The sequence below is a fragment of the Plecotus auritus genome, assembly GCF_963455305.1.
Source record: "Plecotus auritus genome assembly, chromosome: 6".
In the NCBI taxonomy this organism is placed as follows: domain Eukaryota; kingdom Metazoa; phylum Chordata; class Mammalia; order Chiroptera; family Vespertilionidae; genus Plecotus; species Plecotus auritus.
The window spans coordinates 88,727,644-88,754,047 of NC_137773.1; the positions used below are offsets into that span (position 1 = coordinate 88,727,644).

The 26,404-nt window shown below is 47.8% G+C and overlaps 1 protein-coding gene across 8 annotated transcripts in view; it reads right to left on the reverse strand.

The window, feature by feature from the left end:
- Positions 1-419: 419 nt before the first annotated feature.
- Positions 420-26,404, reverse strand: part of DNMT1 (DNA methyltransferase 1) — a 40,588-nt gene continuing 14,603 nt past the window's right edge. For 5 of the 8 annotated variants that reach the window (XM_080676312.1, XM_080676310.1, XM_080676315.1 and 2 more), the window contains exons 9-38: positions 26,143-26,177; positions 25,580-25,646; positions 23,002-23,036; positions 22,611-22,656; positions 22,435-22,515; positions 22,250-22,359; positions 19,036-19,154; positions 18,651-18,743; positions 18,032-18,183; positions 17,688-17,875; positions 17,398-17,578; positions 15,577-15,674; positions 15,238-15,385; positions 13,636-13,751; positions 13,234-13,438; positions 13,026-13,159; positions 11,153-11,326; positions 10,744-10,965; positions 8,958-9,150; positions 7,590-7,674; positions 7,301-7,429; positions 6,868-7,150; positions 6,455-6,596; positions 5,013-5,179; positions 4,485-4,662; positions 3,207-3,402; positions 2,691-2,854; positions 2,353-2,469; positions 1,258-1,348; positions 420-845 (exon numbers count right to left, since the gene is read on the reverse strand). In XM_080676312.1, the coding sequence (XP_080532438.1) occupies positions 742-845; positions 1,258-1,348; positions 2,353-2,469; positions 2,691-2,854; positions 3,207-3,402; positions 4,485-4,662; positions 5,013-5,179; positions 6,455-6,596; positions 6,868-7,150; positions 7,301-7,429; positions 7,590-7,674; positions 8,958-9,150; positions 10,744-10,965; positions 11,153-11,326; positions 13,026-13,159; positions 13,234-13,438; positions 13,636-13,751; positions 15,238-15,385; positions 15,577-15,674; positions 17,398-17,578; positions 17,688-17,875; positions 18,032-18,183; positions 18,651-18,743; positions 19,036-19,154; positions 22,250-22,359; positions 22,435-22,515; positions 22,611-22,656; positions 23,002-23,036; positions 25,580-25,646; positions 26,143-26,177 (4,053 nt within the window). In that variant the 3' untranslated portion in view covers positions 420-741. The remainder of the gene's footprint in view (positions 846-1,257; positions 1,349-2,352; positions 2,470-2,690; positions 2,855-3,206; positions 3,403-4,484; positions 4,663-5,012; positions 5,180-6,454; positions 6,597-6,867; positions 7,151-7,300; positions 7,430-7,589; positions 7,675-8,957; positions 9,151-10,743; positions 10,966-11,152; positions 11,327-13,025; positions 13,160-13,233; positions 13,439-13,635; positions 13,752-15,237; positions 15,386-15,576; positions 15,675-17,397; positions 17,579-17,687; positions 17,876-18,031; positions 18,184-18,650; positions 18,744-19,035; positions 19,155-22,249; positions 22,360-22,434; positions 22,516-22,610; positions 22,657-23,001; positions 23,037-25,579; positions 25,647-26,142; positions 26,178-26,404) is intronic. The other 3 variants (XM_080676313.1, XM_080676311.1, XM_080676316.1) reach the window with 1 other exon arrangement.

Here is a 26,404-nt window from a genome sequence, read left to right on the forward strand (position 1 = left end):
CCGTGCATGGGCCAACACTCTAACCACTGGGGTGGCAGGCCAGGGCTCCTCTCTCCTCGCTCCACCACCCACGCCAGGGGCTTCTGTTTCCATGGTCACAAGAAGGCTGCTGCACTGCCAGGGGTCGCAGCCCACTCCAAAGGCCTGAAAGGCCATGGGTTAGGCCAACCAAGACTATTCCTTTAAAAGGCCTTCCCGGAAGCTACACCAGCAAGTTCCACTTGCAGCTCACTGGCCAAAACTACGTCTCACAAGTTAACCCCTACCCTCACACACACACACACACGAGACACATGAAGGGATCTAACTTCATACAAACGCCTCTGTGGGACCCCTTCAGCACTAAGGAACCCCTTCTCATTCAGCCTCAGCTGAGAGACAGCCAGAAGCCCCTTGTAAATAATGAGTCACCACCCAAGATGATTTATAGGAGCAATTTATTTGAAGAAATATTACAACATATAAAAACTACATAAAGTCTTAATTTCCACTCAAAGAGTGGTAAATTTGATATAATGCATAATAAAAAACTTTTAAAATTCAGAATGCACAAAGTACTGCACAATTTGATCACTAAGTCATTAGTTGGTAAGCAAACCTTACAGAACAGCTTCATGTCAGCCAAGGCCACAAACACCGTGTACAACACATTTGAACTGACAGATTTCAACATGTTAAAAATACAACATCAGTGCACATTGGGGATCCCTGGTGCCAGAAACAAGGGTGCAGGAGGTGAAACTAATCCTCGGTAGTTCTCTCCTCCTTGGCAGCTTTCTCCTCTTCAGCATTTTTCTCCTCCTTGGCAGCTCTCTCCTCCTCGGCAGCTCTCTCCTCGATTTTAACTGAGGAAAAAGAAAAGGGAGTCACTACAGGGAATATGTACATCATACCACAACAGGCGAGCATCACAAACACATTAAGTCAGGAACCACCTTAATGTGCAGGGGCTGACTGTAAAAGAACCCGTAGCAGCTCTGAATGAACTTGCTGAGTGTGCTCAAAGGTGCTCCCTAGAAGTTTCCGGGCTGCCTGAATGAGAGGCTGAGGCAGGCCCACCCAGCAGGACAGGGCAAAGTGCCCCAAGACCCACCTGCTCACTCTGTGCCGAGTCTGTTCTGGCACCTAACGTGTGTGACTCATCCCATCTCACGGCAGCCCAGAGAGAAATGGGGCCACTAGGGAGAGTGTGCGACTCCAAGCGCCAGAGCCTAGCGTTATACCCTGGCTGCCCCAGCCCACCCACCCCCGCCATACCTGAGGCACTCTCCTGAGCCTTGGCCAACATACAGCGCTTGATCTCCAAGCCAATGGCTTTGGCCAGGGGTGGCGGCACGGCGTTACCCACCTGCAGGAGGGAAGGAGGGCAATGCCGAGTTTGGCACAGCTAGGGTCAGCGCCAGCCTCCACTCAGCACTGATGACGACACGGGCTCCTGGCCTCATGCTCACATGGCTCCCCAAAGCTCTTCTACCACGATAACCCCTCGGACCTGCCAATCAGCTCCCACCCCAAACACCAACCTGTCTAGAACCACCCACAGAGAAGGGGGCCTTTAAAGGGCAAAGATCCAGATGTGGGAGCCACCTTGCTTCACTTTAGCGGAGTAGCTGCTTTCAGAGAACAGGACTGGGGGTAAGGGGTGAAACAGCAGTTTCCCTCTATAACCCCCAGGCACTCTAAGCTTTTTAAGCCGTGTGTGTGCATTACTTGGATGTAAATACATTCAATTAAGAAGCCAACCTGCTCTGGCCAGTGTTGCTTAGCGGTTGGAGCATTGGACCATGCACTGAAGGGTCGCGGATTCAATTCCTAGGGGAATTGAACGTACCTGGGGTGCAGGTTTGATTCCCTGGCCTCAGTCAGGGTATGTGCCGGAGGCAACCTATCAATGTAATGTCTCTCTCACACTGGTGTGTGTCTCCCCCTCTCCCTTCCATTCTCTAAAAAAATCAATGGGAAAAAATATATCCTGGAGTGAGGATTTAAAAAAAAAACAACCCAACCTAACACACTAAGAATCAGTGAGGAACTGTTGGTCCATTTTAACCCTTAGCAATAGTGACTTTTCACCACCAGACCTTTAGTCTGCTCCGTCTCTGAAGTTCACTGTATTGAAACTTTCCTTTTGGGGTAAATCTACCTCAGAGCAGCAACCAACATGCTTAGCCCGTGAGCACCGGGCCCTGAGACAGGGACTCTGTCCTGGTTGTGCCCCCGCTGGGACTGCTGAGGCCAAACAGCGCCCCAGTGTGAGTTGTGCCCTCTGCTGAACCACTCTCTACCCTGTGCAGGGGGCGGGAGGAAGAGGGCCTCCTTCCTGTCTGCCCTTCTCAAGGCCACTCCACTGACCTGCCGGTGCTTGTCCAGGATATTGCCAAACAGCCTGTAGGTGTCCGGGAAGCCCTGGGAGCGAGCACACTCCCGCACGCTCACAACACGGTGCTGTTCAGGGTGAAGCACACGGCCCTGGGGGCGAGAGGCATAGTGGGGCAGGGGCACAAGACCTGCCACTGCGGGCAGGGTGGGGAACTATGCCATGGAGAAGTCCAGCTCAGGCCTCAGCTGGTGAGCGGGTCTCATCAGCACCAAGGCAGGAGGTGTGGAGTGCTGACTCCTGAGAGGCCACTTCCACCCGCTCAGCCCGTGCCTATCCCCTTCCCAGGCCTGACCCAGGTCCTCCATCCTACCTGCTTGCCCATGGGCTCGGGGTTGGTGACAGTTGTGCTGAAGAAGCCATCCCACTCGAGCCGCCCGTAGAGGCCAGCCCAATGATTGTGCCTGTTCCCGGTGTGGGGTAGGCACCAGGGGATGAGGGTGTTGAACTGCCTGGCCGAGGAGTCGCAGGCTTTGCCTGTTGCAAGAGAGGGCTGCAATGAGGCCGAGGTTCCAGAACAAGGGAAAGGCCTGGGAAGTACCTACAGCATTCAGAGTCCACCCAGGGACAGAGCAGCCAACAGTCCCCGTTCCCTGGGCACAGCTGTCACAATGTGGATACCCAGGCTTGGCATAGGTGCTTTACCCAGGGCCACTGGGTTAGTGAGCAGCAGCACCCAGTGTCTCCTGCTGGGAGACCCCAGATGACAGTGCTCCTTCACCCGCGCTGACTGACTGCTGTGGGGGAATCAGGAATCAGGACCTTAAGGGGCTGGGCTTCACGGTACACTTGAGGGAAGCCACATCCGGGGCACAAACAGGGGTCTCACCGCTCGCACAGGAGCAGACCCCTCGGAGGGCCCCAGTGCTGCTGCAGCCATTCTTCCTGTCGTGGTAGGTGTACCGCAGCTTCCTGGTCATGGTGCCATCTGAGAGCCGCACCTCAATGTTAGGCAGGTCACGCCAGTCTGAACCCGGTGCCAGAGGGACATGCCGCATGCGGGCGGCCACCAACGCACTCATGTCCTAAAAGAGTGTGGCAAGGCCCAGCTGTCACTCAGCTCAGGGAGCATCTGCAGTGGCCTGGGCACCGCTGCTCTAGGTACTGGGAACACCACCATAACCAGGAACCCCCAAGGGGCTTATATCCCATTTGGGCAGACAGTTACCTGAACGAACAGCTTAGGGATTACACATGTGCCATGAGACAGAGCAGGGATGCAGAATGTGGGGGGAACAGGTGAGGGATAGCTTAGGCAAGTGGTGGGGGAGGGTGCCTGAGCTGAGCCCTGCAGTATTAGGAGGAGCCAGCAGCTGGGGGCATGAAAAGGCCAGGTTTGGCGTATTTGTGACAACATGCAGAGAATAGGAATGGCGAGAGAGGTCAGTCAGAGGAGGGCAGTGACATTCTGGGCCTATTCCAGGAAGAGCAAGAGCTCTGATTGAGGCTTTATATGACTACACTAGAAGCCCAGTGCATGAAATTCGTGCACGAAATTCGTGCACGGGTAGGATCCCTAGGCCTGGCCAGCGATTAGGACCCATTAACCCTCCATCCCCCCACCTCCTCCTCCTCTCACTCCCTCAGCACCCCCCCACCCCCAGCAACCGCTGGTCACCTGCCATGTTTTGCACTGCCCCCTGGTGGTCAGCGCACATCATAGTGAGCAATTGAACTCCCGGTCTCCCGTTTGATCTCCTGAGGGGACACTATGCATATTAGCCTTTTATATATATAGATGCTGCTGTCGGGGCATGGGGGGTGGGGGCAAGAAGAGAAGCATGAGAAAATGAGGCTGGGGGCAAGATGGTGGTGATTTGGGCTTGGCCTTTGTGGCTCTGTGGTTGAGCACTGGCCTATGAATATGGTTTGATTCCAGGTCAGGCCATATGCCTGGGTTGTGGGCTCAGTCCCCAGTGTGGGGAGTGCAGGAGGCAGGTGTTCAATAATTCTCATCATTGATGTTGCTATCTCTCTCCCTTCCTCTCTAAAGAAGACAGTGATTTGGGTTAGGAGCCAGGAGCAGAGAAGCTGGGGGGGCTGGGCTCCCCACAGGTCAGTTCCTGTGAGGCAGCTGGAAGGAGGGCCGTCTGTGGGGCAATGTTACCTTACAGATGTGGTCCCTGAGGATAGGCTGGTACTGCGAGCCCCGGAGCTGCCTCTGGAACCAGGACTGGGGCTCCCCGTTGTACGAGATCTCCAGCGCTGAAGCCCCATTCCGGATTTCAGGGAGGTCAGACATTGTGTCCCGCACGGTGATGGTTCGGAACGGACATGAGCTCAGCCTGCAATAGAGCATGGCACGTCTGGGGACACATATTGCCGCTGTCCATCGAATCACAGTTGCCATCTCCTGACTGTTGGCACTGCCCTCTCTAGCGAGGACAACCCAGCTCAGAGGTCAAAGGGTTGCCCGAGGTCATACAAACAGCATTCTTCTTAGACTGTCTGGGAAGGAGACAGGCTACATTTGGGTTTTGCTAATGACTATAGCCAGGCATCTAGCCACTGCTCTGCACGAGGTGCTTACTCGGAGGCCAGAATTTGAGACTGGAAGTGGCAGAGTGCCGATGCCAAACTTTTCCGGGTAATGCTCACAAACACTGTGACACAGCAGGGTGAGCGGGACTCCTACCTAGTTACGTTGCTGACAAACTTCTTGTCGTCCACCACGACGCTCAGCTGGCAGGCCCGGGGTGCGAACACGTGCAGTGGCTCTGGGAATAGGGGGAGCTTCTCCCCAGGGGCCGCAGCCAGGATAATGGCTCGCCTCCGTGTCTGGGCCACGCCGTACTGACCAGCCTGTGCACAGGAGAGCCACACACACAGGGTCAAGTGGCACTTCTAACTGGCTGAACCAAGTTCTGGGGTCAGTGACACCCCACTTTCTGGAGTGGCTGGCTGCTGCACAGCTCACCCGGTAAACCCATAATTAATCCAGCAAGTTTACTCCCGACAAGTGAGAGCAGTTCTGCTCGGTAGCTGTTAGAGCGTCACCCCGATACACCAAGGTTGTGGGTTCAATCCCCATCAGGGCACATAAGAGAATCAACCTACGAATGCATAATAAGTGGACAACAGACCAATGTTGTTTCTCTCTCCCGAAAAGCAATTTTGGCAAAAAAAAAAAAAAAAAAAAAGTGAGACTAGATGAAAGAACCCGAGTCCAAGTGGTGGCCACTGGAGAAGATGGAAGGGAACCCTGCTGGGGTCCAGCCAGCTCCTCACAGAGCATGGTAAGGAGCCCCATGGTCTCGGCACTTGCGGAGAAGAGACTGCAGAGCCCAGCCAGCCCATGGATACGGGGACAGAGAACACGGCTGCCAACCAGGCTTGACCATGAGCCTGGAGACCCCTGAGGTTGAACTAGGGAGAGCCGTGCGGCCCTGGCACTCACTCATGGCTTTCCAGCCAACCTTCCCTCCCTTTTTGATAGCCATCTCAGTGTTAGTTAAGCCAACAATGAATGAATGGATACAGAGTGGCTGCTTTCAGATAAGGCCTACTCCTTATGGGTCACCCCAAATCGCTATCCCTGCCACTGGTAGCCACCTGGAGTGCGACCTTTTACTCTCACTAGGTGTTTGTATGCACATGTGCTCACCCAAAGGAAACACTTGTTTTTTACCCTGTAACAGCTTGGCCTATGTGTGGTTCTGCCAACCTGGCCTCACCCACTCCTCCATGGAGACCCAACTGCTGCCTCGAGTATCAGACTCGTCCACCACGTGCCCTATTGAGGAAAAAGGGCTGGAAACAAAGCAGCCAAGAGCCCCCTTGCATGCGGTCCCTGCTCAGTTACACAAGAGGATGCAGCTCTCCAGAAGACCCGAAGGGGCGGACCTGCTGGGACACTGGCTCTGAGTTTTCAGACCAGAATACTGCAGGCTTCATAGTGGTGGGTGCAGGCCTCAGCAGCCATCTCCCTGTCCTTGCCAGCCCAGCAGGCTACCCTCTAAGGCCTGACCGTTTGAGCCTATTTTCAACTGGAGACAGTTTGCTAAAGGCCAGGGACTGCTGAGCCTCCTCCCGCCCACATTCACCCACCCATCTTTGCCCTATTCCCTGAAGCCCCACCTGCAACACGCCAAAGGTGCACTGATAGCCCATGCGGACCAGGCAGCGGAGAGTGAGCTTTAGGACCATGGAGCGCTTGAAGGACACGAAGTTCCTGACGTTCTCCAGGAGGAAGTACCGTGGCCGGTAGTAGTCGCAGTAGCTGTAGAAGGCAGTTACTAGAGTCACCATTTGGATCGAGATAAAAAAGGACCTGCTCTACCAAAAGCCATTCCCTAAAGGTCAATGTTCAGCCATTAAGAAACGGAACCCCCCAACTCTTAAGGTCTCTGACCAGCGGAATGCTTCACCTTGGCACATGGCCTTCAGCAGCTGCAAAGGCTACAGCAGTTACTGGTCAGCTGGCACTGCAGCCCCAGGGTTGGCTGTCCAGTTACCTGTGTGCAACACTGAATAGAACCTGCTCCATTTACCTGAGGAAAGAGACCACCAGAGAGTTCTTGAACTTGGAGTAGGTGCGAGAATTGAAGCGGTTCATGCCACTGAAGCCTTGACAGGGTGGCCCGCCGCACAGCATCTCCACGTCTCCCTTCTGAGGCAGCTTCTGGCCAAGGGAGTTGGTCACCTCTCCAGCCATGACCAGCTTCAGCAGGACATTGCAGTCCTCCGTAAACACTGTAGAGCCGGGGTTGTTCAGCCGGAACGCCTGGGCCGCAGGGTCCCACATTTCAATGGCCCACAGTGTTTGTGAGATGCCTGGCAGATAAAGGGACAAAGATGGGCTCTGACCTCCCTGGAATGAGACTCTTGAGTCAGAAAGGTGACCAGAGTCAGAAAGCTCTTCCAGGCAGAATGTGCCCAGTCTGGTTGTACTAGTTACACAGAGAAAGACCTCCTGGCCTTTACCTGCTTGGTGGAATCCTTCCGATAACCCCCCACAGCCAGAAAACACATCCAGGGTCCGCAGTTTTGGCAGCTGAATGTCCACCTTGGGTTCCCTTGGCTCACTTGTCTGAGATTTTGGCCTGCCTTTCCCTGGAGGAGACAGACCACAAATACCTTATTGTTTCAGAGACGACCTCACTGAGTTGTTAACACAGAATGAGGTAACATCAGAGGCTGTTCTATACTGACCATAAATATCCCGAGTTATAAAAGATGGACTTGAAAAGAACCCTATGGAACAACAACATACCTTTTCCCTTCCCTTTCCCTTTGTTTCCAGGGCTACGGGCATGGTTGGGAGGATCTTCAAAGCTTTTGTTCTTGGCATTATAGGCCTGGGAAGGAAAGAATCACAATAGTCTGGCAGAGAAACACATTGGTCACCTCTCTAACAAGTTAGTTTGATAAAGATCTACTTAATTTCTCCCTGAATGTGGCCATAAACAATTAGCCACTAATAAGAGTACTTTGATTTTACTACATGAAAATAAACTGTATTAATACAAATATTCTGTGGTTGACATTGAGATTCTTGCTTTTATAAGTGCCTGGACTACTCATTCTAAAAATAAGCAAGTGTTGCTCTAACTGGTTTGGCTCAGTGGATAGAGCTTCAGCCTGTGGACTGAAGGGTCCCAGGTTCGATTCTGATCAAGGGCATGTGCCTTGGTTGTGGGCACATCCCCAGTGGGGAGTGTGCAGGAGGCAGCTGATCAATGTTTCTCTCTCATCGATGTTTCTAACTCTCTATCCCTCTCCCTTCCTCTCTGCAAAAATCAATAAAATATATTTAAAAAAATAAATAAAAATAAGCAAGTGTTATACCAAGAGACTAGTCTAATGAGGCTATCTACACTGGGACCTGGGAAACAGACACGTGTCATTTTAAGTGTCCCAACACAGAAAGGCCATGCTCAGACATTTAAAAGTGATGAGCATGGTTAACAAACTCCTGGATCTTCTCTCAATAACAAGGGCCAGCTGCATGGCGTGTGGTCCTGGTCTGGACACAGACACAGCTGAAGGGACTGAGGGGCAGGGCTGTGTCTCCCAGGGTAAAGGCCCCTTTCCCTAACTCACATTAAGGCACTGGCCAAGCTGGAAGAGGCCTTCAAATAAATTTTAGTTGCATTAGGACACTCAAATATCATACTTCTTATCATTGTACTTTTTGTATTTTCTTAAATTGATTTTTAGAGAGAGGAAGGGAAAGGGAGAGAGAAAGAAGAGAAACATCAACATGAGAGTGAAACATTGATCGGCTGCCTCCTGCGCAACCCCCAACAGGGACTGAGCCTGAAACCAGGGCATGGGGCATGTGCCCTGACTGGGAATCGAACCAGAGATCGTTTGGTGCATGGAACACCCAACCAACTGAACCACACCAGCCAGGATTCATTGTACTTTTTAAAAAGCCAAATGTAGAAGCATTTGAGATCTTTGCTTCCCAGCAATTGCTATCAATTTGGCTCAAATAAAGGCTTATTTAAAAAAACAAATAAATGAAAAACAAAAAGCCAAAAGTTAAGTTTCAGACTTGAATGTATAATTAAACTGCTTTGTCAGGGGCAGTGAGTTTGACCCAAAACCCCTCCCTCCCGTAAGCCCAGAGCATTACCTCAAGGAAGTAGAAGCGGTCTGGGCCACCAGTTGAGAAGTCCTGCAAGCACCCTGGCAGGTCCTCCCCGTATTCCACAGTGCAGCGGCCCTGCACATCACTGAAGTCCACCACGGCCTCCTCATCGCTCCAGTAAAGCAGGTTGATGTCTGTATGGTAACTTGCTGGAGTGGATTTGTGTGTGTTCTCTGGCCTGTGAGCAGAAGAGTCTTTGTTAGCAATTCTTTAAAACAAAAACATTTTTTTGTTGTTGATTTCATAGAGAGGAAGGGAAAGGGAGAGAGACATTGTTGAGAGAGAAACACTGATCAACTGCCTCCTGCACACTCCCTACTGGGGATCAAACCCACAACCTGGGCATGTGCGCTGACCGGGAATCAACTGGCGGCCACCTGTGAGCCACACTAGCCAGGCAGCAATTCCCTTTTGCTGTGAACTGACAGTGAGTTAAATGGTAACACATTCCCGGGGATGCTCTCAGAATCCACGGGTAAAGACCATGGCCCCCAATCAGGTCAGCTTGATAACTATCCTTAGTTGGCACTAGACACTATAAACAGTGAATTCTTTGCAACAAACATGCTTTCCGTGGGCATTTCATTGAACTGGACAGTTGTATGCTGTGGAGAAGCTAACCATTATGAATAACTAAACATTAAACCTTAAGGGAGTTCGGTTGGTTGAACCATTTGCTTGTTCTTCGTTTCTCCACTGCAACCCAAACAGAATGGCCCTGTGTCAAGACTATAGCTGCACCCTGGCCAGCTCAGTTGGTTGGGTATCATCCTGTGCAACAAGTTTTCTGGTTTGATTCCCACTCAGGGCACATGCCTGGATAGTGGGCTCAATCCCTGGTAGGGGGTGTGAGGTTCTGCTCTCACATCCATGTTTCTCTCTTAAAAAAAAAAAAAAAGGCTGCGGCTGCCTGCCTCCTATTAAGGAACATGTCTAGAGCTTCTTTTTCTCACCTATACATCCAGACTTCTCCTTTCTTTCCCATTACAAGTGATTATTACAAGGACTTCAGAAAGTCTTTGATATACATTAGTCAAGAAGTGAAGCAATGTTATAACTATCTGTATGTCTTAGTTTCAGGTTAACTCCTAATGACTACAAATTACTAGGGTCCCAGAAAAAGACTCGGTGCAGCCAAGACCTTGGAAAAGCAAAGAGTTGGGAGGGACAAGGAGAGAGGGTGGAACGGCCATAAACAGAACTCTAGGTTCTCTGGGGGTGCCTCAGGCAGAGCCCAGGGCATTCTTCCTCTGCCTTTGTCACATTCTGAATTGAGGTTTAAGGATTTCTTTGGAGAGAGAACTCAGCAGCTTTAAAATAAAGTCTAAAAACAAGGGTATGAAATATAATTTGAATCGCTGTCAGCACTCATCAAATCATCAGAAACACTTGGAGAAACAGCTACCTTTACATAACTTTTTTTTATATCACCCAAGGATATTTTTTCCATTGAGTTTTAGAGAGTAGAAGGGAGAGGGAGAGACAGAGATAAACACTGATGCAAGGGACATGCTGATTGGTTGCCTCTCACAAGCACCCCAATTGGGGCCAGGGATTGAGCCTGCAACCGAGGTACTTGCTGGTGCCCTTGACTGGAATCGAACCAGGGACCCTTTAGTCCAAGGGCCGGCACTCTATAACCACTGAGACAAACTGGCTAGGGCTCTACCTAACGCTTCAAACATCACTGTGTACTACATTATAATCCATTTCAGGCAGAACTTTCTGGAAGAGTCTGCTGCCTCCTGGGAAAGCAGAGGACACCACCGACCTGTAGAACTTGTTCAGTCTGATCTTGATGTCTGTCTCATTGGGCTTGCCATTGTTCTTCTTGACACAGAAGATCTCTCTGATGCGGCCAATTCGGTATGGCTCAGGGGCATCCAGGTTGCTGCCTTTGATGTAGTCTGAGTATTTCCGGTAGTGTTCTGGATACAGGTCTTCATTCACAGGCTCCTTCCGTGGGCGTTTCATAGGACTGGACAGCTTAATGCTGCAGAATAGCAAACATTACACATAACTGAACATTAAACCTTAAAAAGTAGGTGGTTCAGCATGACTCACCAGTGACAATGGCTCAGGCAACAGTTGGTACAAGGGGTGCAGAGTGGGGATATTCCAAAGCAACTCTGTAGTGGCCCAGGGAGCCTGGCCTTGAACTGGGCAAAGGGGGCACTCACTTGAATGTGAAGGCCTCAGGGAGAAGGTACACGCCATCACCCACTCGGTACTGGATGCCATCCTTGGAGGCTGAGCTGTAGAAAACCCGGTCCTCTAGGTCCTCGAGCAGTTCCAGGACCCTGGGAATTTCCTTCTGCTTCATTTCAACCAGATGGGCACAGCTGGCGCAGAATCTGAAAGAGCCAAGGACAAAAAGGAAAAGGCCCTGAGATGGCAGGTAATGACTGCAACAGAGCTGCTGGCTTAACCCAGGGATTCTGGTGACCAAGAGAAAACATCTGCAGATGCCTGAAGGAACTGGCTTTCCTGTACTCTATGCTCATACTTTGAAAGCACTTATTTGGGACCAAAGTCCAGGGATATATACAACACAAGAAAACATCAAGCCTATCCCACTTTTGAGTATTTGCTCTAAAAACCCTAAGACATTAACTAACAGAATTTGGAATATGATAAAAAATAAACCAGATGCAAGAATACAGAGTGGTTCAGTTAGGAACTCAAAACATCAGAGCAGGCTCACACTATCTATAATAATAAAAGCATAATATGCTAATTAGACTGGATGTCCTTCGGGACAACCTTCCAGACGAAGCCGTGGCGGGCGGGGGCGGAGCCCCTTGCACGAATTTTGTGCACCGGGCCTCTAGTTATCTCTATAAAGGCTGAAGAGGTATTTGGTGAAGTTCAATATTTTTGCTTAAAAGAGAGTTGGAGACTGCCTTTAAAATGGAGACCAGGCCCAGGCCAGTTTTTCTCACAGGTTAGAGCGTTGGCCCTTGGACTGAAGGGCCACAGTTGGATTCCTGGTCAAGGGCACGTACCTCGGTTGCAGGTTCCCCAGCCTCAGTAGGGGCATGTGCCGGAGGTAACCAATTGATATATTTCTCCAAGTCGATGTTTTCTCTCTCCCCCCCTCTTCCCTTCCTTCCACTCTCTAGAAATCAATGAAAAAAATATCTTCGGGTGAGGACTTAAAAAAAAAAAAAAAAAAAAAAAAAAAAAAGGCAGACTCCCTAAAAGCAGTCACCCTCCAGTTAGAATAAAATGAAGTCAAAGATCTCACTTAGAAGATACCTAAGAAACAGAAGAAAACCCATGAAATCTGTGGTATAGACACTGAAGAACATGCAAAAAGACTGATAATGAAAAGATAAATCCTGCCCTAACTGGTTTGGCTCAGTGGATAGAGCGTCGGCGTGCGGACTGAAGGGTCCCGGGTTCGATTCCGGTCAAGGGCATGTACCTTGGTTCCGGGCACATCCCCAGTGGGGGGTGTGCAGGAGGCAGCTGATCGATGTTTCTCTCTCATTGATGTTTCTAACTCTCTGTCCCTCTCCCTTCCTCTCTGTAAAAAAAATCAGTAAAATATATTATAAAAAAAAAAAAAAAAGATAAATCCTGCTCCTGGACAAGAGAGCTTCTTACAAAGGTAACTCCATGCCCAGGCCAGCCATACACCTAAAGCCATTGCAACAAAGCCAGGCTGGGCCCTGACCGGTAGCTTAGTTGGTTGGAGCATCATCCCATACACTGAAAAGGTTGCAGGTTCCTGGTCAGGGCACATACCTAAGTTGTGGATTCCACCCCCCAGTAGAGCACCTATAGGAGGTAACCAACAGATGTTTCGCTCCCTCCCTGCTTCTCTAAAAATAAAAATAAAAGTGACTTTTAAAAAATCCTTGGGTGAGGATTAAAAAAAAAATGTTTTCAAAGCCAGGTTGGTCTTGGGTTAACAAGGAAAACAATCAGGTAGTGTCCAGGAAGCAAACCCAGCAGATGGAAACATGTGAAAAGCTAGAGTGATTCACACGGAAGCATGGTGTCCTCCCCGAGAAGGTGGCAACACCAGGGCCCAGTACTAGCACTCACTTGTACTTGTTGTCCTCAGTTGGTTCAGTTTTTGGAGGGGACTCAAATCTTGCGTAGTCTTGATCATACCACAGCTGGTAGAAATAGGTCTTCCCGTTGTCCTCTTCCATCAGGGTCTCAGGATCCATGCCTCCCTTTGGGGACAAGGATGCTGTGTCAGGCATGACCCCCAGTGAGAGAGGGCACATGAGGGACGCTAGGTACTCACCTCCATGGCCCAGTTTTCCGATGGAGCTTTATAGACGACTGTCACCTTGCTGTGAATGTATGACAGCTGCATGTCTTCACACTCGTCTACCAGAAACAGCTCCAGGGGGTCCGATGTGGCCCCCAGGACCGTGTCTGTGCCAGCACAGAACCAGTGGGCATGAAACATCGGTCCTTGGCTGCTGTCCTCCCACAACGCTGTGACCCTGGTGTCAGAAGAGCAGAAGGGAAGAAAGTTCTAATTTCACCGGCAGATCTGCTTTGAATTTACTTGGAGAACTTATTTTTTTTTTTAGTTTCAGTCTTGAGCAAAGACCTGCTGTTGCTATTCTTGCAAATAGGCATTTCCTACCTGTTCAAGAGAAAGTGTGTGCTGAAGTCAAGCAAAGAGAAATATACAAACCTTGCTAAGTACAGTGGTTTTGAAGAGTCATCTGGAATAACAGAGACACAGTCCCCCACTTTCAGAGTTTCTGAGTCAATGCACACCTTCTTATAGTAAGTCTTCTTGCCATCAGTCTGAAAAGAGAGCTTATTTCAGGTGGAGATGGGTTTAAAGGTCCATGCTAGGCATGGTGTTCTTGTTAATATAAAGGCATAATCCAAAATGATTTCATTAACAAGGCATGGCTACTGCCCTGGCTCCTATAGAGAACATCCCCCTCCCTAGGCTGGAAGCACGCCTACTGTTTACTATCAGCTCCGCCCTGGCTATTCAGCAGCAAATCAGAGCCCCACATTCCATGTTAACAGCACCAGTACCAACTATTCACTGTGGTCTTTTTTTTTTTTAATATATATTTTATTGATATTTCACAGAGAGGAAGAGAGAGGGATAGAGAGCTAGAAACATCGATGAGAGAGAAGCATCGATCAGCTGCCTCCTGCACACCTCCCACTGGGGATGTGCCCGCAACCAAGGTACATGCCCTTGACCAGAATCGAACCCGGGACCTTTCAGTCTGCAGGCCGACGCTCTATCCACTGAGCCAAACCGGTTTCGGCTCACTGTGGTCTTAAAACCACATCCCATCCCCGATTCCTTTCTGCCACACACGCCTCATTCCTCTTCTCCCACAAGGAGAACTGATTCCCATCTCAGGGCCTCTGCCCTGGTTCTTCCCCACATCTTCATGGACTGTTCCTCTCCCACCTTCTGGGTCTCAGCAGCTCAGCTGTCACCTCCTTAGGAAAGCCTCACAGCCCCAGGTCCCTTCCCCCTCTCTACCAGCCCAGCGGGACATGTGTCTATCCTCCTGCCCTGAAGCATCAACACCACAGGGCGGGCTGAGTCACATCCAGGCCTGAAGCAGTACCCAGCAGAGGGAGGCCTCAAGCTTGCTCTTTCTCTAATGAACATCGAGAAAGCAGTGCTTAGGACAGTGGTCGGCAAACTGTGGCTCGTGAGCCACACGTGGCTCTTAGGCCCCTTGAGTGTGGCTCTTCCATAAAATACCACGGTCTGGGCAAGTCTATTTTGAAGAAGTGGCGTTAGAAGAAGTTTAAGTTTAAAAAATTTGGCTCTCAAAAGAAATTTCAATCGTTGTACTGTTGATATTTGGCTCTGTTAATGAGTTTGCTGACCACTGGCTTAGGACATTTGCTTTCTAACTTTGGTAAAGGAATTGAGCCTTAGATGGGGAGATAACCACAGAATGACCAGTAAGGGATTTGCTAGTGCCCAAAAGACACCCACTCCCAGGCAAGGGATGTTGACAACTCTTCAAAACGAGCTTTGAAGGGGAAGCTGTCTGACACCCTTAAACTGTGTCAATTACCCATTTTGGAACTTTAAGAAAACCAAGTCTTTGGGTAGACAAACAAAAACACATTTCTTGTGTGTGGCCACGGGCCTGGACCATGGCCTTGCAGCTGGCCTTGCCCTCTCAGGAGGCAAGTGAGCAGGATTCAAGCTGCTTAAGAGGCCTGGTGGCGAGACACCAGGAAACAACTTGCTTCTCAGGAGGGTGGCTGTAAGAAGACGGAGAACCTGCTGCAGGATTACCTTAACAGCTTCTCCAATCCAAGAGATCCGGTCCTTGTTCTGTTTCTTTTTCTTCCCCTGATGCATTTTTTTGGGTGACGGCATCTCTGGGATATCGTCATCCTCTTCTTCGTCGTCATCTGCCTCCTTCATGGCCATATTGGGACACCTACAAACTCACTTGTATAAGCAAGGCCCTTTTTATAAGTAAAACTGCCTGGGGCTGTTTGGGTCAAATAACAGGACAGGCCTGGGGACAATTCGAGATGAAGCACTGCTGCCTGTCCTGTACATTTCAACACAGTTACCCACACACAGCGCACAGCCCTCAGCTACCAGACAAGCATCCACCAAGCTTACCTCCTTTTTAGGCAGGCTTGTTTGCTCCGGCCGCTACCACCGAACTTAACCATATCCTTACAGGCTTTACACGTTCCACAGTCGGGCTGCTGACAAACCTGAAAGATTTAAAAAGTCAAATGACCATTAGTAACAACTGGTAACCAGGTTTTTAATGAATTACAATTTTAGAACTTTTATATTTAGCCTCATTTAGAGGTAAGGGAACTGAGGGAGTTAAGAACAAGGTACCTACCAGTCACACCCCCCAGATTAGCAAAGGTTAAGCGGGGTATGTTGGTGTTGAAACATGTGGGGAAACTGGTTCTGCTCACAGGTTTTAAGTTGGTAGCACCACTTGGAGAGCATTTTCTATCAAAGTTAAGTATATAACCCACACTTCAGCAATTCTACTTCAAAATAGGGGCAGCTATTGTGCTCAGTGGTTAGAGCGCGCAGACTGGAGGGTCTTGGGTTTGATTCAGGTCAAGGGCACATACCTCGTATGCAGGCTCACCCTGCCCCGCCTTTGGGATGTGTGCAGGAGGCAACCAATCGATGTGCATCTCTCATATCAATGTTTCCCTCTCTCTGCCTTTCCCCCTCCCTTCCATTTTCCAAAAATAAATAAATAAATGAAAATCAATGGGAAAAAAATATATATCCTCAGGTGAGGATTAACAAAAAAATTTAAAAGAAATAGGGATGGACACGGAAGTCTTGTTCAAGGATGCTGCTATATCATGATAATATCAAAAGTTATTATCAAAAGTTGCACATTATCGAGGGGTAAGTTGGGACTGTCATATAATGATGAAATAGTCAAAACGAATTAACTAGATCTACCTACATGAACACATAACACGATTACAAAAAATATCAGTTATGTATATTTAAACAAATTTTTTTTAAGGCTTAGATACATGTGCTAGATGAAAAAAGTAAACACGAATGGTAAGGATGTGCAAATTCCTGTCAAGAGCTGTCACTAAAGAAAAAAAAAAGCTCTGAATCCAGTGGACAGGGTGAACACAGGGTGGTTCTAAAGGCAGCTGCTATATTTTTGCATCCAAGTTTTCATCCAAAATAAGTCAATAACAGATACCAAAATATATCCGATCTCTGGGTCATAGAAAATTAGGGAGATTAAAATATTTAAAATTCACAGAAAGAGGTTTGTTTTTATATACATTTTTTTTCCTTTTTAATTGATTTTGAGAGGAAGGGGGGGGGAGAGAGAGAGAGAGAGAGAGAGACAGAAACATCATTGATGAGAGAGAACCACTGAACGGCTGCTTCCTGCACGCCCCACACTGGGGATCGAGCTTACAACTCGGGCATGTGCCCTGACCGGAAATCGAACAGTGACCTCCTGGTTCATAGGTTGATGCTCAACCACTGAGCCACACTGGCCGGGCAAAGAAGTCTTTTAAGGCCTCAAATCTCTAATCTAAGTTGACAGAGCCCCCACTTTTCCGGGAAAGTTATGATTAAGACCAAGGCAGGCTCCTGGGAGGATGTCCTCCCCTCGGAGGAAGTCACTCACTCTGCCCTCACACTGGGACCTTCAGACACAATGAGATGTAGGCAAAACAAACACCACCCAGGAGGCTAGGCTCCCGAGTTAGTGACAGGGGCATTAACAGCAAAGCATCTGAGCACACGATTTCAACAGCTGTCTTATCAACCTATTTGTTCTCCAAGGCATGCAATTCTCCCCAGATCACCAACTTCCTCCCAGCTTATGTCCTAGGGGTCACATTTGAACAGTGAGCATCTGAAGCCAGAAAGAGAAAGTGAGTTGCTTAGATTACATGGTGAGCCCAGCCCAGATGAGGTTACCTCGCAGACGCCACACCGCCGGCGTTTGAAGGCATTCTCCTTGTCTTCTCTGTCATCCTTTTCGATTTGTTCTGCGAAGAAAGTGTCGAAGATCTGGTAGACCAGCTTGGTGGTGGTAGCTTTAGTGGGACCTTTGTCCTTCTCCTTGGTGGAATGACTGATGGCTCGACGTTTTTCATTTCTGGGAGAAAGGTTCCCATCATGTTAGCAGGCTGGGGAAGAGTGCATGGGACACTCTGCCTTCTCTGCAATCAGGTCTTCAATTTTATTCCTGCTGCCTGCATCCTTACCTTCTTCCTAGGGTGACCCCAACCAACTTGATCAAGTCTCTCATGCAGGGGGTCAGGAAGATGGGCAGTTCATCACTGTCCCCAGCCGCATCGTAACTCTCTACTTGTTCCACCACAAACTGAGCATGTCGAAGGAGAGAATCCTCAGTGAATCGATTCAGGTTGAGCACGGAAGGAGGAACCGTGGTCTTTAAGAAATAACATCAGAAGTTTCTTAGGCTTAAGCAAAACTATTCTAATCGAACTAAAAAAGTTTCTGCTAATTCTAGACATGCGTTTTCCAGCAATATCTATATTGCACATAAATAGGTGTGAGTCTCAGATTAAAATTACCTAACCCGTACCTCAATCTTATTGATCAGGTCTTCATAGGTCGCGTCACGGTTGTTCTGCAGGAACTCAACGACTATCTTACTTATGTAGATCTTCTCCTGCATTAAGCTGAACATTGGTGAGTACTCTGGGCTGGGCTCCATTAGAATGTATTCCGCATAGGCTGCAGTGAACAGAAGATGTTGTTAGAAAGCAGTTTGAACCTGATGGCAGCTATGGTGGCTGAAGAGCAGAGATGAGTCTATGAAGCTTATGAGGAGTCTAAGTCATTCCATACCTAAATGTCACAAATGTCAAGTGCAATCAGAATTTTGAATGCATTCAGAAGTGGCCTATTTGAGCCGATTCGAGAACTGGCTGAGGAGTTTCCATTTTGCTCATCTCTGGCTTTTGAAATTTTGTCTGGGTTTGAGTTGCAAGAATATGACCCACTCGTATAACTAGAGGGTTGATTCAAGGCCAGTTGTAATTAACATGCGAGGCCATCCCAGAACCCCACATTATTACCACATGGTTAGTGGTGTTCACGTGAGCTTACTGAGTCGTCCCAAAGCCCAACCAAGCCCCTGGGAGGACAGAAGCAAAGTCTCCTTTCATAACCCAGAACAGTCCAGTTAGCCACATACTTACCGGTGCTGAAGCCAATGAGAGCCTTTTCACCTCCGTCAAAGCCAGTGATCCACCATTCAGTGATGGGGCCAAGGTTTTTGCCATTAACACCACCTAAGAGATGGAAAAGAGGACAGTTTCTTGAAAGGAAATGGACTCAGAGCTATGACTCCTATCAAAATCTCAGCAGGCCCAACTGTGGACTCTAAGTGCCCAGCTGAGCTGACATCCCTTATCAGCCGAGGCAGGCAGTCCTCATCAGAGGCAGAGAACATTTCCTTATAGCTGTTCAGAGACCGCAAGCCCTAACTTTAAGAGGCAGGAATTCCAGCTGAATAGTGCTTTGTAGGCGAGTTGTTTGTTTTTAAATATCTGTCCCAAACATAAGCAGGTACGTTCCACTTACCTTCAGGAGACGGGTCATCATCATATATTGGTTTTGCTGAACCAGAAAAGTAGAGCTTAACATCCTTCTCAATGAGACCAGTGTCAATGGGGCACAGGTGACCACGTTTACAGTACACACTAGACGGGCAATAAAGAGTGTGTTAGCCAGCTGACCAGTGAAGGCAAGCTGCAGCACGAGTCAAGTTCAGACACAAGGTGACAGTGACTACCTGCAATTCCTAGACTCTTATCTTCCTGGTGGCCAGATCACTAGATGAGTGCAGTGTTCTCTGACCCAAACAGCTTCTACCTGATCCTCCCACCGATGCATCGAGTGTACAAGTAGCCCGGCCAGTGTGGCTCAGTGGTTGAGTGTCAACCTATGAACCAGGAGGTCATGGTTGGATTCCTGGTCAGGGCACATACCTGGGTTGCTGGCTCGATCCCCAGTGTGAGGGGTACAGGGGGTGGTGGTGGGTGTGTGTGCAGGAGGCAGCCAATCAATGATTCTCTCTCATCATTGATGCTTCTATCTCTCCTCCAAATATATTTTAATATCAATAAAAACATATTAAAAAATAAAAGAAGTACAAGTATCTGCAAAGGCAACACCAAGAATCAGTGAGACAGTGAATGATGAGAAATCTCAGAGAGCAACTCACTGCACCCGCACTTGGCATGATGCTGACAGAAACATCACTCTTAAACACACTCTATTTATAGTTGTGCGACCACCTCTACCTAGCTCCAAAACATTTTCCTTAACAAAATAAAACCTCATACCCATTAAGCAGTCACTCCCTATTCCCTCTCCACCCCCCACCAACCACAGATTGCTTTCTGTTTCTATGATTTCTGAAAATATTTCTTATATGGTTAGTTTTGTGTTACATGAGTTTCATCAATAAAAAATTTAATAAAATAAAGCATATTGTATAATGTCATAAAAAGTGAGGTACATCAGGGGTATGTGAAGGGCTTCTGACTCTGTCTAGGGGTAAAGCTCAGGTTTAAAGGCATCCACAGTCCCACCATCTGGAGACACTCCTTGACAGTTGGAAGAATGTTCCTCCTTAAGCAGGATAAGTCAGGGGTTCTGCTTATGGACCTGCTCATGCTGGCCTCAAGGACTATGCGCCTACATTGGAGATGCCATGCTATCCCTGAGTCCCAGCTGGGGCACATTGGACCTGTACAGGTCTCCTGAGATCATCTCCCACCACACTTCCATAGCGTAAGGGCTTGGAAGCCAGAAATCCTCATCTTGAAATCTCACAAAACCTTTTTAAAAATAGAAATGAACACCTTGAGTTGAGCTCCTCTGCTATGTGCCAGGCATGGGAGACATGAGTAACAGCCCTGCTCTTGAGACTTAAGTCCAGTGGGAAAGATGGACACATATCAAGGGAGGGCACATATTGCAAACCCACAGAAAACAAGGATCCACAGCCCAGCCAACTGGGCTGTATCAGTAGACGTGACATCAAAGAAGTTCTACGTCCTAGGCAGGGGCAGGACCCACTAGTTTACAGGATGAACCTCACCTGACTTGTTTCCATCCACCACATTCAGCCCAAGTACTAGAGGTAAGCAGAGTCCCTTGATAACTCAGTCTGGCTTTGACGGCCTGATGCTAAAAGGCACATTTCTCCTGGGAATTTGTCTTTACTGCTACCGTCCAACCACACAGGAATGAATCTACAGCACACCATGTCTCAAGGAGGAAGCCAAAAGACTCCAGCAGCCCTGGCTTCAGCTTCTAGTCCTCTTCCAGCCTTCCTGAGGAATGCTACAGGAAGGCACAAGGGCATGAACGCCAGCTACGTCAACACAGCATATTTGGTTGTGCCATCAGGCAGAGGATTGGGCCAGGCCCTGGAGGTCGCTGGTAGATGAACAGCATCCCAAAATGGATCAGAATCCTGATTGTATTGGGAGAAGGGCATAAAACCAATCCACCACAGGGAGTGTGAGAAGTGCCACAGAGGAACACTGGGGTCTTGTCCCAGGGCATAGGAACCCCTCAACCTGCTATGGGGCCAGGGTGTCAGAAAGGGCTTCCCAGAATTGATGTCCACCTGCGGCTTACAACAGGTATTACTGAGGTGATCCACTTGCCCCTATGATACTTCTTCAGGAAGAAGTGCCTAGGCCTGAAAGAGACATGGGCTAGTACTGCAGCCAAGTCACTTACCACGAAGAAACAAAGTGAAGCCTCTGTTTTGTGCAAAGCAACTGCACCTTCAGCCAGAGCGAGCTGACTAAATTGAAAGGTGGTGAAAAGCATGAGGATTCTGTTCACTCAAGGGTTTGTTTGAGCCTTGCCAAAGATATAGTCCACACACCATGGATCATCAGAGAAAATCCTGGAGTCAATAGCATAGCCTGCAAAGCCCTGTATGATCTAGCCCTCTCCCCGGCCCCCTGCTCCCTGCCTACACCCACTAACTCTCACTCCACACCCTGGCCTCCCCCTAGCCCCACCGGCCTCATCACTTGAGTCTTCATTGCCAACCAATGTCCACCTCTGAGCCTTTGTACCTGCTATTCCCTCCTCCTGAGATGTCTTTCCCTAGTTATCCCCTTGGCCTGTTCTCTTATGCCACTGAGTCTTTTTGCTGAAATCATTTCCCCACCATTCTTTATTGTTTAGAGAGAAAGGAGAGAGAAACATTGACCAGTTGCCTCCTGAATGCATTCCGACTAAGGATCAAACTGGCAACCTGGGTATGTGCCCTGACTGGGAATCGAACCCACAACCTTTTGGTACACAGGACGCTCCATCAATTGAACCACATTGGCCACGGCTCCCTACCATCTAAACACAAGTTCTTTCTCCTACCCACTCTCTGCTTTCCATGCTTTTTACTTGTGTTGTCATCCTAACCACCTGACAGGCATAACTTTTGTTCTGCTTCTATAAAAGCAGGGATCTGAAGTGCTATATTCATAGCACCTAGTGCAGTACCTAGCACAAAGTTGGCCCTCATTTGAATGAATGACCTCCAGAATATATACAAACTGAAGACTTAACATGTATAGTTTTAATACCCCCCCCCCCAAAAAAAACCCATCCCCCAGCAAATATCTACTATACTTCCATCAGGGCTTTGTGGCTTTTATCCATCTAATATTAGCAGCATAAGAAATGTTGCAGGTAAGATGCTAGAGATATTAAGAACTTAGGCATCTTTAGGGAAGTGCCCTGTCACAATGAAGAAGCATATCAGTACCTGAAGCATGTCAGTCTGTTTTGGGGAAAATATTCATAACTCTCAAAGCCAGATTCATTGGCATCGAAGATGGACAGTCTTTCATTTGTCAACATCGGTACCTCATCCACCTGAGAGACATTGGACCATTAAGCAGAGGCATAAGAGACAGGAAAGAAAAAGCTGAAGATAGAGCTGGAACTTACTGCATTAGGGAGATGATGTTCATACTTTAGTTCAGGGTCATCCAGATACTGTCCACACTGAAGGCACTTTTGAAGCTGGGTCTGTGGGGGCATGACACAAATGATGCTCAGAGAGTCAGCTCTAAGCAACCCCATTAGTGTTGTACTACCGGTTTTATCCCCAGATGCATGTTTACCTTGGGAGACAGTGCTGTTTTGGTTTGAGCTACTTTTTTCTCATCACTGGGGGGGGAAAAACAAAACAAAACACAAGATATGTTCTGAAATGACTGAAAAGAGAAAACTATCAGAATCCACTGTCAAAGTCATACCTAAACCACCTGACACAGATGATTACCAGGCTGCCTAAGGGGCAAGGTGCTAGGTCACAAGTGTCTCTTTACCACACGAAGGGGACCTGCCTCACTGGGAAGAATTGGAACGTCTTAGTCCTCTGCTCACAGACCCAACCTATCAGATTTAAAGCTAAGGCTAGTTTGGCAAGTCACTGAAAACCTCTTTTCCTTTCTAGAACAATTATTTTAATATTATTATCTGCTATGTATAAAGACAAAAATAAGTTCTTACAGTTCTTTGGATGTCGATCTGCGTCTCTTCTCCTCCTAAATGGAAAACCGGAGTGAAGACTAAGAAAGTATTTTTACATCTGCATAACGCTTCAGAGTTAAGAATTTTACATATGTGGCTATGACAAAACCTAGTCAAGTCTGGCTGGTGTGGCTGAGTGGATTGAGCAATTGAGCATCATCACATGCACCAAGAGGTTACTGGTTCGATTCCTGGTCAGGGCACATGCCCTGGTTGCAGGTTTGATCCACAGCGGGGATGGGCAAGAGGCAGCCCATTGATGTTTCTATCTCTCTCACTCTCCCCTACTCAGTCTCTCTCACTCTCCCTTCCTCTCTATCTAAAAATCAATAAAAAACAAACAAAACAAAAAAACAAAAAAACAAAAAAATAACACAACCTAGTCAGAGGCAGGGAAGAAGGCAAAGAACCAGAGAGACCAGAGCCACCTCCAGTGTGTAGTCTTATTAAGACCCTTATAACCAAAGACTTCCTTAAAAAACTTGAGACCAATTAAAACACACACACACACACACACACACACACACACACACACACACACACCCCTTAGCTTCCTATACAAGTGGTAACTCAAAATAACTGATGAGGGGTGCTATGGACAGAATTATACCCCCAATTCATATATTGAAGCCCTAACCCCAAATGTGACTATTTGGAGACGGGGCTTTTAAGAAAGTGACTAAGTTAAATGAAGCCGTATGGGTGGTGAGGTACTAATCCAATAGGAATGGTGTCCTTATAAGGGGAAGAGACACCAGAGCTCACTCTTCCTCTGTGCTCACACAGGGAAAGGCCACATGAGGGCCCAGTGAGAAGGTGACTGTTAGCAAGCCAGAAATAAAGGCTTCCCCAGACACTAACCCTACCAGCATTTTGATCTTAGACTTCCAGTCTCCAGAATGGAAGAAAATGTCTTGTTTACACCAACCAGATTGTGGTATTTAGTTATGACAGCCTGAGCAGACGAATACAAGGGGAAACGTATTTCTAGAATTATTTTGCAAAAATGAAGGAATGATGGGATTAAGACTATCACCACTTTGCAATTCCTGGTGAAATAATGGGGTTAAACAATGACTGTTAAAAACATTAGGTGAAAAACTGAGGGGGACTCTATAATGAATGGATCAGGCACACAGCACCTGAGCCCAGTGATCTATCTTAACACTGTAAAAAGAAAACTGTGCCATTTGATGTGATACAAGTCCTCTGGACAACAACAAAAGGCCTGCATCTGGTCAAGCATCGGTCCAGCCTCTGGATCTAACTATCAGTCTGCAGGGTTAGAGGAAATGTTAAATGAAAGAGGAGTGCAAGGGGCTAAATCCAGAACCCAGAAACTACAGATAAACAGGTTCCTTCCACATATTACAAATAAAACAAGAGGGATGAAACTCTGGTGAGACAAGTTATCAACCAGATATACTGTACAGACTTTATTTGTGTCCTGATTCAAATAAACTGTAAAAACAAAATGGAGCCCAGGTGTTTGGCTCAGTGGCTGAGCATTGACCCATGAACCAGGAGTTCAGGGTTTGATTCCGTCAGGGCACATGTCTAAGTTGTGGGCTCAATCCCAGTAGGGTGCCTACAAGAGGCAGCTGACCAATGATTCTCTCTTCCTCACTCTGAAATAAAAATTTACACACACACACACACACACGTGTGTGTGTATTTTTTAATCCACAAAAAACACATGGAGACTAGCAGGGAGGTTTGAACAAAGACTACACTTCAATATTATTGTGTTATGATGATGAGATTGTGCCAAACTTTAAAAAGAGTTTTTTCCACCCTAGTGGGTTTGGCTCAGTGGATAGAGTGTCAGCTAGTGGACTGACGAGTCCCGAGTTCAATTCTGGTCAAGGGTACATACCAGGGTTGCAGACTCAGTCCCCATCCCTGGTTGGGGCACATGCAGGAGGCAACCGATCAATGTTTCTCTCTCCTCAACCCCGCCCGCCCCCCGCCCCCCCGCCACTTCCCTTCCACTCTTAAAAAAAAAAAAAGAAAGAAAATCAATGGAAAAATATCCCAGGAGGATTAACAAAACATCAACAACAAAAAAGTTCTTTCTTTTTATAAGTTCTGTAAATATTTTAATAATATATCTGGGATTTGTTGGCTAAAACATATTTGGTCACAAGACGATATCTGTTGAAGGTTGAGAATGTGAGTGTTTCCTAGCCTATTCTGCCTACTTTTTGGTATATTTGAATATTTCCATAAACAAAAAGCAATTTCTAAAAAAATTTGTTTTCATTGATTTTAAAGAGGAAGAGAGAAAGAAAGAGAGAGGGAAACATCCATGTGTGAGAGAAACACTGAGTAGCTGCCTCCTATACACCCCTGACCAGGGATCTAGCTGCCTGCAACCCAGGCATGTGTCCTGACTAGGATTAGAACTGATGATCTTTTGGTGCATGGGACTACGCTCAACCAACTGAGCCACGCTAGCCAGGGCACAAAAAAGCAACTTAAAAAAAAAAAGCCACTTTAACATTCCAGCCAATGGGATGTATAAAATGTGGTAACAGTGAAAAAAACAAGGCCTTACCTTTTCATCCTCATCTTTTCCATCAGAATCTTGTGATTCTTTTTCAGGTTTCCGTTTGGCAGCTCTGCTGGTTAAACAAATATATGTCGAGTATTAGCTCAGAAAAACTAACCATATCGCCAGCTTGCGTCAAACAACAAACCAACACCTCCCTAAGAAAAAGCAAAATATTCAGAATACATCCGGGAAACAGATTCTTCCCATCCAAAAGAGAGCCACATGTCACGGTGGCTCTAAAGGCACATTGCTAACTTGTAATCCTGCAACGAGGCTTTCAGAAGCCCCTTGTGACCCCTCAGGTGTGGAAGGGCCCAATGAGCGGTGCTGGAAGCTAAGGATACACATGACTGTGCAGACAGGAGTGCCACAGACATGCAGAAGGTAGGAAGTAAGAGGGTCCAGTTTGGTTTCTTATCCAACCCTGCCCCAACTAATCCAGTCTCCCAATAGCATCATCAACTCCCTGTAAACCTCTACATAGTCACAGGTCTCTAGAACAGTTACTTTAGCAATTAAAAGTACACACAGCACAGCACAACGGTGCAAGCATTTTAACTACTTACAGGTCTCTGGATTGACTTCTGCGCCTCTTTTCATCCTGAGAGGGAGAAGCAGGGATGGAGAGATAAAGAGGGGGAAATTAGCCTCTGGGAAAGACCTAGACCAAACCTGAAGTATCAGCTAGTGACTGCAGTATTGTGGAACTAGACAACAGAAGAATCTGGGCAGATATATGGGGTAGAGATGAGGCTTCAAATTTTTAACTCAGCTCCCTATACTCTACAACCAAGAGTTGATTAGGAGTTGGTAAACTATTTCTGAAAA